Source organism: Diplotaxodon limnothrissa, unplaced genomic scaffold (genome assembly GCF_057381915.1).
Source record: "Diplotaxodon limnothrissa isolate DT_005_m unplaced genomic scaffold, D_limnothrissa_male_GT1.1 unmapped_scaffold_4, whole genome shotgun sequence".
NCBI lineage: Eukaryota > Metazoa > Chordata > Actinopteri > Cichliformes > Cichlidae > Diplotaxodon > Diplotaxodon limnothrissa.
Window position 1 is genome coordinate 1,118,830 of NW_028188558.1, and position 15,554 is coordinate 1,134,383.

Below are 15,554 nucleotides of genomic sequence, written 5' to 3' on the forward strand. Positions count from 1 at the left end.
ATGGTGTGCCTGCATCCACGAGTGCCTTGCATGCTGGGAAATGGCAAAGGTTTGTCTGAGAGAGCTGAGCTTTCCAGAGCGCCAGTTTTGTGGAGAATGCTCTCACGTTGTCATAGGCAGCACTGACAAGTTGCCCCTGGCCTTGTAACGTCTTGTTCAGTACATTAAGCTCATGTGTCATATCAACAAGAAAAGCTGAGTCCATGAGCCATTTGGGATGAGTTAGCACAGGAACACTAACTCCATCCTTCTCCATGAAGGCTTCACTTCTGCTCTCAACTCAAAAAGTCTCTTTAATACATTTCCCCTGCTGAGCCAACGTACCTCAGTGAAGTCGAGCACATCCCCATATTCTGACTCCATTTCCTCTAAAAAAGCTCAGAACCTTCGGTGCTTTAAGCCCCTGGATCTGATTTGGTTGATGCATTTCACAACAATAGACATCACATTGTCAAACTTCAGGCATTTGCTGCAAAGGACCTGCTGATGGATGATGCAGTGCAGAGCAATGGCCTCCTCCACGCCTTCCTCTTCCAGTTTGTTTTGTGCCACCAGTCCATGTTTCCTCCCTGTCATTGATGGCGCTCCATCTGTTGTTATTCCAACAAACCTCTTCCATGGCAAACCAACATTCTCAATGGCATCACACAGCTTGTAAATATCTGCTGAGCGGTGGTCTGGCCATGCATTGGAATTACTGTGAGCAGCTCCTCCATCACTTCAAAACTGTCATCAACACCACGGACATACATTGGGAGCTGGGCAGTGTCGGTGATGTCTGTGGTCTCATCAAGAGCGACTGAGTATACACTGAAACATTTGGCTTTCTCACACAGTTGGTCATAAATGTCACTTGACAGGTCAGAAATGCGATCTGCTGCGGTGTTGGCAGAAAGGCTGATGTTGCTAAACTGACCTTTCTTTCCCGGACAGACTATATTTGCAGCCTGCAATATGCACTTTTACACAAATGCACCTTCTGTGAATGGCTTCCCTGCTTTAGCAATCATCTCACTAACCACGTGGCTCCGACTGCTGCATTATTCTCTTTGGTTGCTTTCTTGGAGAAATCTTGCTGCCTCAGTAGATCTGTTTTAAGACTGGCAACCCGGTTCGCTCTCTCGTCTCCCTGGTATTTTGCATCCAGCTCAGCATGTCTAGTTGTGTAATGACGTTTCAAATTGTATTCCTTGTGCAGCGCAACTTTCTCTGTGCAAATAAGACAGGTCGGGGTGCCCCTGTGCTCAACAAAGAAATATTGCATTTCCCACTTTTCCTGAAATTGTCGGTGCTCATCACCAACCTTTCTCTTCACCGCAGGCTTTGAAAAAGACATGTTTGGGGCTATGTGACATTTATAATTCTACTTGGTGTCACTGTCGCATTGAAGTTTCAATCAAGCGTTTAGCCGACGGACGGGGAACGTCTCAACGCGTAGAGAACGGCATTTCTGCTTCTTTTTCTTGCAACCGTAGCACGGCGATCGGCAGATAAAAAGCCGGTAGCAGTCTCCTTTGTTTTTACGCTCGATGTTCATGTCTTTCATGACGACACGAACACCGTGGCGTTTGCAGATGGTAGAAAGTGCAGGGATAGCGAGCGCAAAAAAGGCGACTGCTCACGGCGCCGGGCTGTTGTTACAGGAGAAAGAAGCGGAAATGACACCGTGACATATAACAAATAACATCAGCTGTTTCTGATGTTAGTTGTTTTGACTGCTTTTACATTATATTGAAATATATGTAATGTTCATGTTTGCTGCAATGCAAACGCAGTGATGCAAATAAAAACATGGAGCCACAAATTACGGTGCGACCCTATAATTAGTCCGGGTTACCGGGGACTGTTGTTGCCGATGAACAGGTGTCGCTATGTGACTGCAGACTAAATTGGGCTGCATTGAGTTCATGACTTTTCTTTTATCCCGCCGCCTACGCATCACTGTGAGAGTTAATATGAGATCTCTCTCTGTGGAAAAATAACTTTAAATCCCACTGACGTGTGTATAAATCTATATACGTATAATGTCCCGCTGGGCAGCAACTTAAAAAAACAACTTTTTTTGAAGTGTTGTGAACGCAGCGCGCTGGGGCGAATGTCGGCGTTTGCCCAATAGAAAGGAGGAAGCCAGCCAGGCACAGGAAAGAAAGAAACACTCCAGGGCAACGCTGCTGGAACTTTGACTCATTGAGAAATGTTTCCCTGCTTGCATCAAGCCCGGCTGGTGTCCCCTGAGATCCATATCCCACCCTGATTGGTGGGTTAATTCAGCTCCGCCCACAACACTGTAAAGTGTCATACATTATCAAACTAACATTACATTTTCATATTAAGGTGGGGCCAAAAACTATCGTCCTGCGGCCCGCAATTGGCCCGCGGGCCGCGAGTTTGAGACCCCTGGTGTAGGAGGACACCTGCTCTGTGTCTGGTTAAGTATAAGAGCCCTTTGTTAGGGGGACCGCTGGACTCTTAGCACCAGCTTTGGGGTCACAGGGTCACATCTGGAACACACACACGCACACACACACACACACTATGCACAGACTGGTACTCTTTGTTCATACCTGTGTAAGACGTCATAATGAACTTGTGCATATTCATGTAAGCTCAATAAAGAGCAGTGTTACGAGGGAGCAGACGAGAGCGACTGAGGTCAAGTGAAGGAACGGCGCTGTCACAGTTCTCTCCCTCATCAATTGTCTGGTTCCAGCGGTGGGTCTGTGCTAGACGACCCATCACCAGCTTTTTCCACTGGTTACCAGTACGTGGTAGAATCCACTTCCAGATCTGGTTGTCTTTAAATCTGTGAATGGATTGGCTCCATCTTATCTCTCTTTAACAAAAGAATCCAAGTGGAGCCCTCAGGTCTGCAGATAAGCAGCTTCTGACCAGAACTAGACGTAAAAACAGAGGTGAGCTTTATCGATGGCTGCAGCCAAACTCTGGAACAGTCGCCCTTCACATCAGGTCGTCACCAACACTGGACATTTTTAAAAGCCGGTTGGAAACACATTTGTACTCTGTAGCTTTCAATCCTGACCAGTCTTTATAGTCATTACTGTGTATGTTTCCTATTTTCTCTCTACTCTGTGCAGCACTTTGGCTCAAGCTGTTTTTAAATGTGCTGATAAATAAATGTAGATTTCTTTGAATAAAACAGTGGAGCCGAGCTTTGAGCTCAGTGTGTAACAGTGTGTGTGTGAGAGCCATGTAATGTCCATGTGTGCATGCTGACTGTGCTGCTCTGACCCCCCTCCTCCTTTCAGGGTGGAGCCTGCTGGAGTCCGATGGTTGAGACCAGGTCTGAGGAAGTGTAAGTGTGTTTTTAATGGGATTCATGAAAACAAAGCAGCACACATTCAACCATCTTCATCATGTCAGGAGTCATCATCAAAGTGTCAATCAATGAACAGATGATGGATCAATAACTGCAGCTGGATTGTGTTTGTTCTCTCCATCAGATTCCTGTCAACTCACAATCGACACAAACACAGTGAACACAAAGCTCCAACTGTCTGACAACAACAGGAAGGTGACACATGTGGAGGAGGTTCAGTCATATCCTGATCATCCAGACAGATTTGATGTTTATCAGCTGCTGTGTAGAAATGGTCTGACTGGTCGCTGTTACTGGGAGGTCGAGTGGAGAGGAAGAGTTTATATATCAGTGAGTTACAGAAGCATCGGAAGGAAAGGAGGCAGTGATGACTGTGTGTTTGGATACAATGATCAGTCCTGGAGTCTGTACTGCTCTGATGGTGGTCCTCAGTCTGTCAGGCACAATAAGAGACAAACATCCATCTCCTCCTCCTCCTCCTCCTCCTCTGTCTCTAACAGAGCAGCAGTGTATGTGGACTGTCCTGCTGGCACTCTGTCCTTCTACAGAGTCTCCTCTGACACTCTGATCCACCTCCACACCTTCAACACCACATTCACTCAAACTCTTTATCCTGGGTTTATGTTCTGGTCTCCTGGTTCCTCAGTGTCCCTGTGCTGAGTGGAGTGTAAAGAGTGTCTCCTGTTACAGAAACACTCTGACTGTTGAACAGATAGTTCAGTCTGTACATGTCTGTCTCTTTCACTCACAAACACGTTTTCAGATTCATGGATTCAATCAGTTGATGTTTGAAACTCTTCTAAATGATTCCTTGTAAACTTCTTCAGTCACAAACAAACAGGAAGTGATGTCACATGTGTTCCTGTCCACACAGCAGAATGAGTCTATTGCTGACAGTGATGTACAAACAGAGTGAGCATTTCTGAGGCCCAAAATAAACTGAGTAGTTCACTGAATGAACAATGGACTGTGAGCTCAGTTCCTTCATCATTAGTATGGATTATATATGTATATGTATTATATTAGTATCATATATATCAGGTGCTGCTGCTTTCAGTCATTGTGCAAATGTGCTGTTTGTAAGCTTGTAAAGCTGCAGTCAGCTGAGACTGAAGAAGTCACCTGATCAGTGAGCAAACGTTTCTGAAAACGTCCAGATGAACAGAATCAACCTTTTGGGATCAGCCAGCAATGCAGCATCATTGTTGTTCAGCTTCAGAGGTTTGCAGGAATGAACTGATGACCAGAAACAGCTGCAAAGTCCAAGAAAATACCAGCTGGAGTTCAGCTGCATTTGAAGAAGTCAAAGAAAAGTAAGGATGGCAAAGGGCGACGTTTTCTTCCAAAGAGCTGCAAACATGGTCGACGCCTCATTAGAAGAATCATCTGGACATTTGTGAGGAACTCTAACCAAGAAAGCAACGTCACACAGATCCAACAGACAGTTTCCATGACTGCAAGTGTTGAGTGGAAAAATGCTACATTGCATTATTGCATCCTCTCACCACAGGAGGCGCTGTTGGCACCACTGATTGCTGATCAGCTGTTCTCTGATGATCTGATTGATACTGTGAATAACGGGACTCACTGAACTCTGTGACACAGTGAAGATTACAGAGTTTAACTTCACCCTTTAAGACTGACCACAGAACCAAGTCCGCCAGAGCTTTTGTTATATTTTTACATGCTGTGGAGCCATTTGTGGGAGCATTTCAAGTTGCTATACATCAATACAACTGTTATAGCCCTAATTTTAATAATATGTATGCATTAAGTCCATAGTAACTACATAAACTGCAAAAAAACCCTCTGCTCATCCATCTCTGTGTGTATCAGGATACATTTGGTTCATAATACACAGAAAAATCAGAGTTATTACCTGTAATAAATGTGAAAGATTCCTGCAGTGATAACCAGGCAGGACTGAAACACATCCAAGCTGTCACCACGGTAACAGCACCGCCCATCCACAGGTGAGGGGAGGAGCAAAAAGAGGGACTTTGACCATTTTATACTAAAAACACTCAACTAATGTTTCTAATATGAAACAAATAAGCCCACATTAATGTGAGCGTTTATTAAATAATAATAATGATGATTTCCTCCTGATCTCATTTCCACAGCAGAGAAAACTGTGGTGTATATTGAGGTGGAGGGTGTGGTCTGTGGCTCAGGTGTAGAGTGAGGGTGGGGTGCACCACAGCAGCATGCTGGGACTGCTGAGGGTGGAGGAGGGAGTGATGATGACATCAGAGCTGCAGCACAGAGACCAGTGAACACACAGTCTGTTCATCTTTGCATAGATACAATATACAGCACAATATTGAATGACAGACACGCTGTGGGAGCTTCCACAGATACACTGACGTCAGCATCCAGAGTCCTCCTGCTGCTCCCCCCTCAGAGCCCCGTGATCAGCACCAACACATTCAGTTAGATGACAGAGTCCAGCTGCAGCTAGAATCAGCTCCCCTCTGTGAACAACAGCACAGCGTCAGTGTTTCACACTCAGTGAAAGGAGGAAACAGCAGAAGAACACCATGTGTGCTACGTTTCCCAGGACACACTACAAACTGCACAAATACAGAGCAGCACGTGGAAGGACCTGGAGCTGCATTTACAGAGCTGCAGACAGCGTGATGTCCTGTATGGACAGGTGGAAGGAAGCAAGTCCTCAGCTGGAACACTCGTGTTTGTCCACAGACAGGAAACACAGCAGGAAACTTCCTCACAGAAGTGCAGCTCATGGATAACACACTTCCTGTCAGTCAGAATGAGGCTGCAGCCAAACACAGAAAGGTGTTTTTGTCCAGATGAGCCCAGAGAAGAAACACGAGTGTTCACAGACATCAGAAGCTCAGAGAGGTGAAACATGAGGTTGGAGTCCTCGTCAGCATCCAGAAGAGCTGCTGTGAAACCCTGAGTACTCATGACAGACTCTGATGGCACAAACACATCATGATTCAAACAGAAAGACAAACATGGAGCTCCTGATCCTCCTGCATGAGAACAAGCTGACATGAGCGCTGTGTCTGAGAGTGTCTCCCTGTCACAGTGACAATAACACAGCTGCTGCTCACAGTCATTAAACTGACCTGAGGTCAGCTGTGCTCCTTACATATGAACCATGTGACCTCACATCAGTGCTGTGGATGACTGTAGTCATAGAAGAGTAGAGCTGTAGCAGGTGGTGTGAGGAGGAGGTGGTGTATTCTAGTTAACGCAGTACTGAAACACTCCAGCAGAGGGCGCTGTTAAGTCCTTATTGTAACACAGTTACTGTGTGCAGTTAGACTTCATACATAATCTGCACTTATTTCCATCAGACATGCTGTCAGTAAATGATTGGTTTCTATTGATTCTACTTCCTGTTGACTCGTTTGATGACAGTGAAACAATCACAGCTGATTGTGTGATGATGTAAACTGTCACTGTTACATTCAGTGTGTGTGACATAATGTTAGTGCAGGCTGATAACAGCCTGGTTCTGTTAGAAACACATGAACGTGTCCATAGATCAGTGTGTGTTTAACATGAGAGCTTCAGCCCTGCTGATGTGTTAAATAAAGACATGCAGGAAAACTGATGAGACTCTGAAATAACTCTTTATATTTATAATGTAACTCTGCATCAAAAGAACAACAAAGGATCCCAGACAGGTTTCTGTGAACAAAGACCATTCTGATGTTTCTGTGTTTCTAACACTTTGACATTATTAGTAAACAGACTGCAGTGAGCAGCATTTATAAAGAGCTTCTATATAAAGATATGACAGCTGTTTGACAAGTTTATCACTCTGTGTTTGGACCTGATCAGTCCAGCTGTTTACTTGAAACATGTTCATTTACCTGTTCTGTTATATTCATGTTCTTGTCTCTGTTGAAAACACATTTTAATGTCCCTCAGATTTTTCTCCCAGATGAATAAATATAAAAATGACACAAACTGACTGCAGCTACTTTTTGTCCTTTCTGTCAAAAACCTTCATGTGACTCATGAGAGACACGTTTCAGCTGTTTGTGACAGATCAGAGGCCAACAAGTCATTTATAACACTTTCCATCATTGTTTAAAGTTCTCAGTGTTTCTGTGTTGCTGCGTATAGGATCTCCCAGCATCATCACTGTGCTGTCCAATCATTGTGTGCGAGGTTACCCTTATAGTGCGATGTGTGTTTGCACAAAGAGAAGCATGTGTGTCAAATATAAATAAGCACAGAACAGAAACAGCTGCTCGTTTCTTCTGTTTAGAGTCAAGTTAGTGTTTTGTGTCTTTGTTTGAGGCCTGATGTCGAGCAGAGGTGTGTGTAACTGCACTGGTCTGTTATATGTGTGAAGTGTGTGCTTCTCTTCAGCATCATCTTTGTCACTGCTGATTCCTTTGTGTCATCATGTGTTGAGAAGAGAGAACAGTTATAACGGAGGAGCAAAAGGAAGCCCTGAAATCTGCATCAACAAGGAAGTGTTGGCTCACCAGTGATCCCAGCAGAGCCACTGGTTTGGCTCCAGTTGTTCTAGATTCAATGATGTTGTTGCTACAGATACATGTCAGCATCTTTATTGAATTTAATATGAAGCAGAAATGGTGTCATTAGGAGAAGAAGAGGAGAACAAGTCCGGCGAGGAGGCAGCAGCTCTTAAAGATGAAACAGCAGCTCAGCCCTGAGCTCAGAGAGCTGCACATGAAAAAGCTCCTCAAGCAGATCCTGTCAGAGGTTTGTCATCAACAGGAGGAACTGTTCACATCATAGGATGAAGATGCTGTCAGCTGGATGAAGAAGGTTATTTAATGCAAACGTTCACACTGAAGTCAAATTGTTGTCGTGTTGAACAGATTCATGTACTGATCGTCTCCAGAATGTTAGAAGAGCTTCAATGAATCATTAGAAACAACTTACAGCTGCACAGCTGTGTCAAACACATCTGTGTGTCATTGTGGGATTGTTGTGTTTCTACATGTGACACACGTCTAAAACATGCACACAATCTGAACACAAACAGGGACTCATGTGTTCCCACAGCCAGATGCTGAGAGCCATTTCCTTGTAGTCCTGTGTCTACATACATGAACCATTAGATGTTATTGGAATGATTGTCAGCTCTGATAGTTTCATGTGTGTTTAGCTGGACGCTGTTTGATCCTCGACATGTTTAAAGGTGTCCAGTCCTGAGACACTGGGGCTGGAAACAGCTGTGATGTCATTGGACTGTCACACAGACAGTGCATGAAGTGAGCAGCCGAGGAGCCGCTGATGTTTTGGATTCAACAGCATTTGAAAGGTCGACACAGACACATTTGCACACAGAAAGCTGAATCTGTCATATGCCACAGTGAACTCACTGTTCAGTGTTTTTCAGGAAGCTTCTTAACTGCCTCTGCTGCCAAACAAGCAGCTGATGTCCTTGAGAAGAAGCTGAAGAAGTCTTCAACAACAAATACAGGAAGTGGACTTTCAAATACTAGATTCACTTTAGACTCACAGAGAAATGACTCAACCAGCTGTGTTTGACTATATGAAAGGTCAGTGTGTGTCTGCACACAGACTGTTGTGTTGGACTGTTATTCAGTTGTCTGCTGAATGTTTTCAAATGTCTGCATCTCAGCTGTGATGAGGCTGGGGGTCATGGGAGGCCACCGTAGCAGCCTCTTCAACATCATGACATCATCATAAATGCTGCTGGACTGTCTGATGGGCTGACGGTGAAAAAGCCGTCGGGAAGGAAACAGAAGACATTTCAGAGGCTGCAGCAGATTTCTTTGATTCGGGGCCTTTTTCAGCTTTATTGGACAGAGCAGTGAAGATAAGTGACAGCAAAGCAGAGAGAAAGGGGGCGTGGCCCGGGTCAAAGCCAGGCCAGCTGCTCTCCACCTCGTGGTCACCTGCTCATCCTAGTGAGCTCCACCAGCAGCCCTTTCACACACTTTACACTGTCAAACACTGTGTGTGGACCTCAGCTAACAACAGGCTGCATTTAAGTCTGGACTACATGCTTTTATATTGTTTTTATTCCATCAGCAGCTCAACATCATGAGCAGCTTTGACATAAAGACATCAAACTCAAGCTGACTTTAAACTACTTTTAATACAGGGGCTCAAAAACAACAACATCTTTATTATATATCAGGACACAAAGTCATTTCATCTCAAAGGGAAACAGCTTTATTTGGAATAACCAGCACTATCAACTGGTTTGGGATCTCCACCAGTTTCATGTCTTTGCAGCTTCTCCAACAAAGTTCCTGTAAAATCAGCATGTTTGTCTTTATTGGTTTGATAGTGATTGATTATTCAGTCCCAATCTGCTGTCATCTAAAGAACAAAATGATGTTTCTATGAGTCACAAAGCTCCAGATGTTGTCGGCTTCACAAAGAAAACAAAGAACTTAAACACAAAGTGTTTGGAGCCAAAATGTTCCCAAGCTGCTCTTTTTGAAATGGCAGAGGTACAGTGGTGTCTAACAGCACACTGTGGAAGGCAAACATGTTATTGTTGGATGAAACTTCATGAATCCTTTGTAGATTTGAGCTGTTGGAGCCTTTCTTTTCTCTTCAGGTGTACAGATGCTGAGGAGGCAGGTGAAGCAGGTGGAGCTGTTGTGATGCTGGCAGAGGGTGTGTCTTAGTAACTCTGTGAGGCAGAACTGGATCCAACATTGTGGATGTGTTGATGTTGGAGCCATTAAGAGTCTCTGGCCACACTGTAGGATTTCCCTTTGATCCACTGTGGGGGCATTTTGGAGTCTGTCAGTGAAACTCTTCATGTTTGTGTTTGACTCCAGTTTATAGAAACAGAGAAATGTGTCATGCTTTTGTTCGGCCTCCACAAATACACACATTTGTTCATTGGTTGGACTTTTTGGAAGGAGACACATTGAAAACCATGTTAATAAGATCTTGTTGTTTCCTGTGGATCCGACACAGAGAGTGGACTTCAGACAGAAAGCGTGGAAGAGATTTTAGAGGCCGTGTGTGGCAACAGGAAGTTTCTGTGTGTTTGCTGATCTTACATGTGGAAAACAACACGTGATGTTTGTGAAGTTCTACAATTGATTGATTGATTGAATCTTTATTTTGAACATGTTGAAAAAGTATAAAAAAAAATAGAATTAAAAGAGACAAATGAACAAAGCAAACAAAAGGAAAACGAGCAACCACAACTCCAAATAACGTCCATGTTCAAAAAGGAGCAGGAAGAAGCATAAGCTTATTTAATCCCACCCCTTTTCCACTATCTAGTATCAATAGACTACAGAAATACCTCCTTGTAATTACATTATATGTTATGTGTAATTTTTTTTTTTTTTTTTTTTTTTTTTAATATATACACATATATGTTTCTATCTATCCATACCTACGTATATACACACATACGCACATATACACATTTTCAATAACCCCATTAACACCTGAAGGATACACAACCTACAATTTTATATATATTTAATATATATATATATATATATATATATATATATATATATATATATACATATACACATACACATATATATATATACATACATACATATACACATACATATATACCCATACCAACAAACCCGTGCATGCGCACACACATGAAAATATTAGACAAGAACACCCTATCAAATCTCTACCTTTTCCCTGTACCCTGTAAAAACCATATCCTTAAACCGCTTTTTAAACTGCGCCATGCTCGGACTTTGCTTCATATCTTTACTTAGTCTGTTCCACAGCTTCACTCCACACACAGAGATGCAAAAACTTTTTAATGTTGTACGGATACGAGGATGTTTTAAATTTAATTCCCCCCTCAAATTGTATCCCCGTTCCCTTTTAGAAAACATTTTTAGAATATTGTCAGGAAGCAGGTTATTTATTGCTTTATATATAATTTGTGCTGTGAGAAAATGAACCAGATCTGTGAATTTTAGAATTTTTGATTTTAAGAATAGTGGATTTGTATGATCTCTGTAACCAGTTTTATGGATTATCTTTATGGCCCTTTTTTGTAATATAAAGATTGATGATAGCGAACATTTGTAAGTATTGCCCCAAACCTCTGCACAGTAATTCAAATACGGTGCAATCAGGGAACAATAGAGAATGTGGAGTGATTTGTGGTCCAGAATGTGTTTTACTTTACTCAAGATTGAAACACTTCTTGAAATTTTGTTATGTATATGATTTATATGAGACTTCCAGTTTAATTTATCATCTATAATCACACCAAGAAACTTATGTTCAAGTACTCTTTCAATTTCCACACCATCTACATGAATCTGCACTTGTGCATTTCTAAGGGAATTCCCAAATAAGATAATTTTAGTTTTACTTAGATTTAGCGATAGTTTGTTCCTGTTAAACCATTTTTTAATTTTGCACATTTCTGAAGTAATTGTATCCAGCAGCTCCTTTAGATTCCCCCCAGAACAAAAAATATTTGTGTCATCTGCAAATAATACTAATTTTAATATATCAGATGCCTTACAAATATCATTTATATAAATAATAAATAATTTTGGACCCAGTACAGAGCCTTGTGGAACACCACAAGCAATGTCCAAGCATGATGAGGAACGGACACCCAGCTTCACAAATTGTTTCCGGTCACTTAAATAATTTTTCACCCATTGCAGTACAACCCCCCTAATCCCATACCGTTCCAGTTTATTAATTAATATGTCATGATTGATTGTGTCGAATGCTTTCTTGAGATCCAGAAATACTTCAGCTGCATACTGTTTCTGATCTATAGCATTCGTAATCTCCTCAATTGATTCGATTAATGCCAGAGATGTTGATCTTTTTGATCTGAATCCATATTGACTGTCAGAGAGTAATTTATATTTATCTAAGAATTTGTCTAATCGTTTATTAAACAGGTTTTCTAGGATTTTGGAGAATTGTGGTAGTAAAGAAACAGGCCTGTAATTTGTGAAGTGGCATCTATCCCCGGTTTTATACAGCGGCACAACTTTAGCTATTTTCATTTTGTTTGGCACTTTTCCCGTCTGAAATGATAAGTTGCAAATATATGTTAGAGGTCCTACAATTCCTTCAATGACCTTCTTGACGATTTTCATGTCAATATCATTACAATCAGTGGATGTTTTATATTTACACATGTGTACAATGTCAATTATTTCTTTTTCCTCCACTGATGTGAGGAACATTGAGTTAGGGTTCCTATCAATCAGGTTTTCACTACATTCTACTGATGGCAGTGACTCAGGAATTTGTTCTGCCAGTTTTGGTCCAATATTTACAAAATAATGATTAAAGCTGTTGACCTTATCAGCAGTGTTTTCCATAATATTGCCATTATCGATAAAGTATTGTGGATAACTTTGTTGTCCAGAATTATTTTTAATGATACCGTTTAAAACATCCCATATTCCTTTCATATTATGTTTATTGTTGTTCAATATTTTACTATAATACTCCTTTCTACATACACGTATAATATTGGTCAACTTATTTTTGTATTTTTTATATTTATTTTCAGCTTCTTTTGTTCTTTGTTTTAGGTATTCCCTATAGAGTGTATTTTTCTTTTTACATGCATTTTGTAAACCCTTAGTGAGCCATGGTCTATCTGAATATTTGTGCTTTCTGTTGTATTTTATTGTTGGACAGTTTTTATCGTACAACTCCATGAATATTCTTAAAAATATGCCATATGCAATATCAATATCAGCTTCTTTGTACACCTTGTCCCAGTCCTGATTTAATAGATCGTTCTTAAATGCAGTCATCGTTTCTTCCGTCCTTACACGTCTGTATCTCAGTTGTTCTTCATGCTGATTTTTCTTATAATTAGTGTCATAAACTGCAAAAACTGGTAGGTGATCACTGATGTCATTAATTAATATTCCGCTCACAATGTTGTTTTCCATATTGTTAGTGAAAATATTGTCAAGTAAGGTGGCACAATGTGGTGTAATTCTGCTAGGCCTGGTTATTTTAGGATGTAAACTCAAACTGTACATAGTGTTTAGGAATTCGTCGGTCATTTTATGCTTTTTTGGATTCAACAGGTCAATATTAAAATCACCACAGATAAACATAACTTTTTGATTTGTTTTAGAGAATATTTCCTCTATGAAGTCATTAAATACTTGAATACTAGAGCCAGGTGTTCTATATATACAGCTAATTATTACATTTTTTTCTTCTTCCTTATAAATTTCAATTGTTATACATTCTAGTAAATTATCAATTACAGTTGTCATACTTTCTACCACCTTGTAGTTTAGGTTTTTATCCACATACACAGCTACTCCCCCTCCACTCTTGTTCCTTCTATTTACAAAATTCACTTCATATCCCTCCAGTCCAAAGTCCATTCCTTTCTCCGCATTGATCCATGTTTCAGAAATGGCAATAATTCCAAATGGATTTGTCAACTCATTTAGATATTCCTTTATATTGTTGAAGTTGGCATACAGACTTCTGCTATTAAAATGGATTATTGATAATTTATTTTCCGTGTTGATGGTGTGCTTAAACTGTTCATCAGTGAAGTAGCAGCAGTTACAGCTGATGTTGTAGAAGAAATTATTTTCCGGGTCTATATCCTTTTCTAAGTCTAGAACATTATGGTCTGTGTATCGAAATGTTCTCAGTTCCAGATTATCATAAAGAGAATTCCAATGAGTTATGTTGATATTGTTGCCGGATGCAGATGAAGTTCTTTTGGACTGTGCCATGTGTTGTGTTGTGTGTCACGTCACATGTGTATTCATACCTCCAGAGTAAATTGACCTCAGTATTTGTCCAGCTCTTCCATATTTCTGATGACCAACACTTTGGCTTGTTCCGGTGTTCCATTGAGTTTAATGAATACTTTGCAGTTGGTGGTCCATGTATTTTGAATTTTTCCCTGTTTCTTCAAGTAACGTGCTTTCCTGGCAATGTCCGCATTTCTTTTTATCAAATGTTCGTTCATGAAGACATCGGATCCTTTCAGTTTCCTTCCTCGTTTTAACAGTGCTGTTTTCTGTTTTCTGTTTGCAAATCTCACAATGATGGCTGGTTTGTTACTGTCATTTTTTCGGGGTAGAGGGTGGCAAGCCTCAATGTTGTTATAATCCACTTCCACACCTTTGGACCGTAGAAAGGTAACCACTTGATGCTCCGTGGAGTTGACATCTTCCTCTCCTGGCCCTCCTACATTGTCAGTGGCGACCGCCCGGGCGTATGACCGGGGTTTGATGCGAAGCCCCGTGATGATAACATCGTTCATCCGGGTGTACTGCTCCAAATCCGCCACTCTGTTCTCCAGGTACGCCAGCCGCCGATCCTTCTCGGCGTTCTGGATGCGGAGAGCCTTAACTTCCTCGACCAGGTCCAGGATGGCTTTCTGCTGCAGTTTGACAGTAGAAATCTCCTCTGTCATAAACTCCAGCGACTTCTTAATATCGTCTCCTTCCTCGGCTGACAGAACTTTTTTCGGGCCCATGCTGAGAGACGCTCTCGTAGCTTTGCCGTGACGACCGGCTGATCATTGTTCTCACAGCATTTTGAGTGGGAACAGTTCAAACTGGGAGTAGTGGGAGTTATTTACTGATTGAAACAAGCTGAATGTTTCTGTGACGATGAAGATCAGCAGCTCAGCTGATCAATGAACTGACATCTATCAGTCGTTTCATGAGATGAAGTCATCAGCAGACATTTGTTCTGACTGTGTGATGAATGTCAGAACGTCAGGGCTCTGCTTTAGTCACTGCTTGATGATCATTGGCTCATTGTTGAATCCAGGGGCCCAGTCTGACCTCTGACCTTTGCTGCAGGTCTTCTGTGTTAGCTCCACTTTCATGTCTGATCTTCTACTTGTAGTCCTGTGTCTACATATACAGTGGCTTTCAAAAGTATTCGGCCCCCTTGAACTTTCCCACATTCTGTCACATTACAGCCACAAACATGAATCAATGTTATTGGACTTCCAGGTGAAAGACCAACACAAAGTGGTGCACACGTGAGAAGTGGAACGAAAATCATACATGATTCCAAACATTTTTTACAAATAAATAACTGCAAAGTGGGGTGTGCGTAATTATTCAGCCCCCTGAGTCAACACTTTGTAGAACCAGCTTTTGCTGCAGTTCCAGCTGCCAGTCTTTTAGGGTCTGTCTCTGCCAGCTTTGCACATCTACAGACTGAAATCTTTGCCCATTCTTCTTTGCAAAACAGCTCCAGCTCAGTCAGATTAGATGGACAGCGTTTGTGAACAGCA

The 15,554-nt window shown here is 41.6% G+C and overlaps 1 protein-coding gene across 3 annotated transcripts in view; it reads left to right on the forward strand.

Annotated features, from left to right (window-relative positions):
- The window catches only part of LOC146606847 (protein NLRC3-like), a 1,106,670-nt gene that overhangs the window by 730,111 nt on the left and 361,005 nt on the right, over positions 1–15,554 (forward strand). For 2 of the 3 annotated variants that reach the window (XM_085349202.1, XM_085349199.1), the window contains exons 12-13: positions 3,267–3,313; positions 3,462–4,080. The exons of the other annotated variant lie outside the window; for it this stretch is intronic. In XM_085349202.1, the coding sequence (XP_085205328.1) occupies positions 3,267–3,313; positions 3,462–3,997 (583 nt within the window). In that variant the 3' untranslated portion in view covers positions 3,998–4,080. Of the gene's footprint in view, positions 1–3,266; positions 3,314–3,461; positions 4,081–15,554 lie in introns of those variants that run through there. 3 annotated transcript variants of the gene reach the window in all.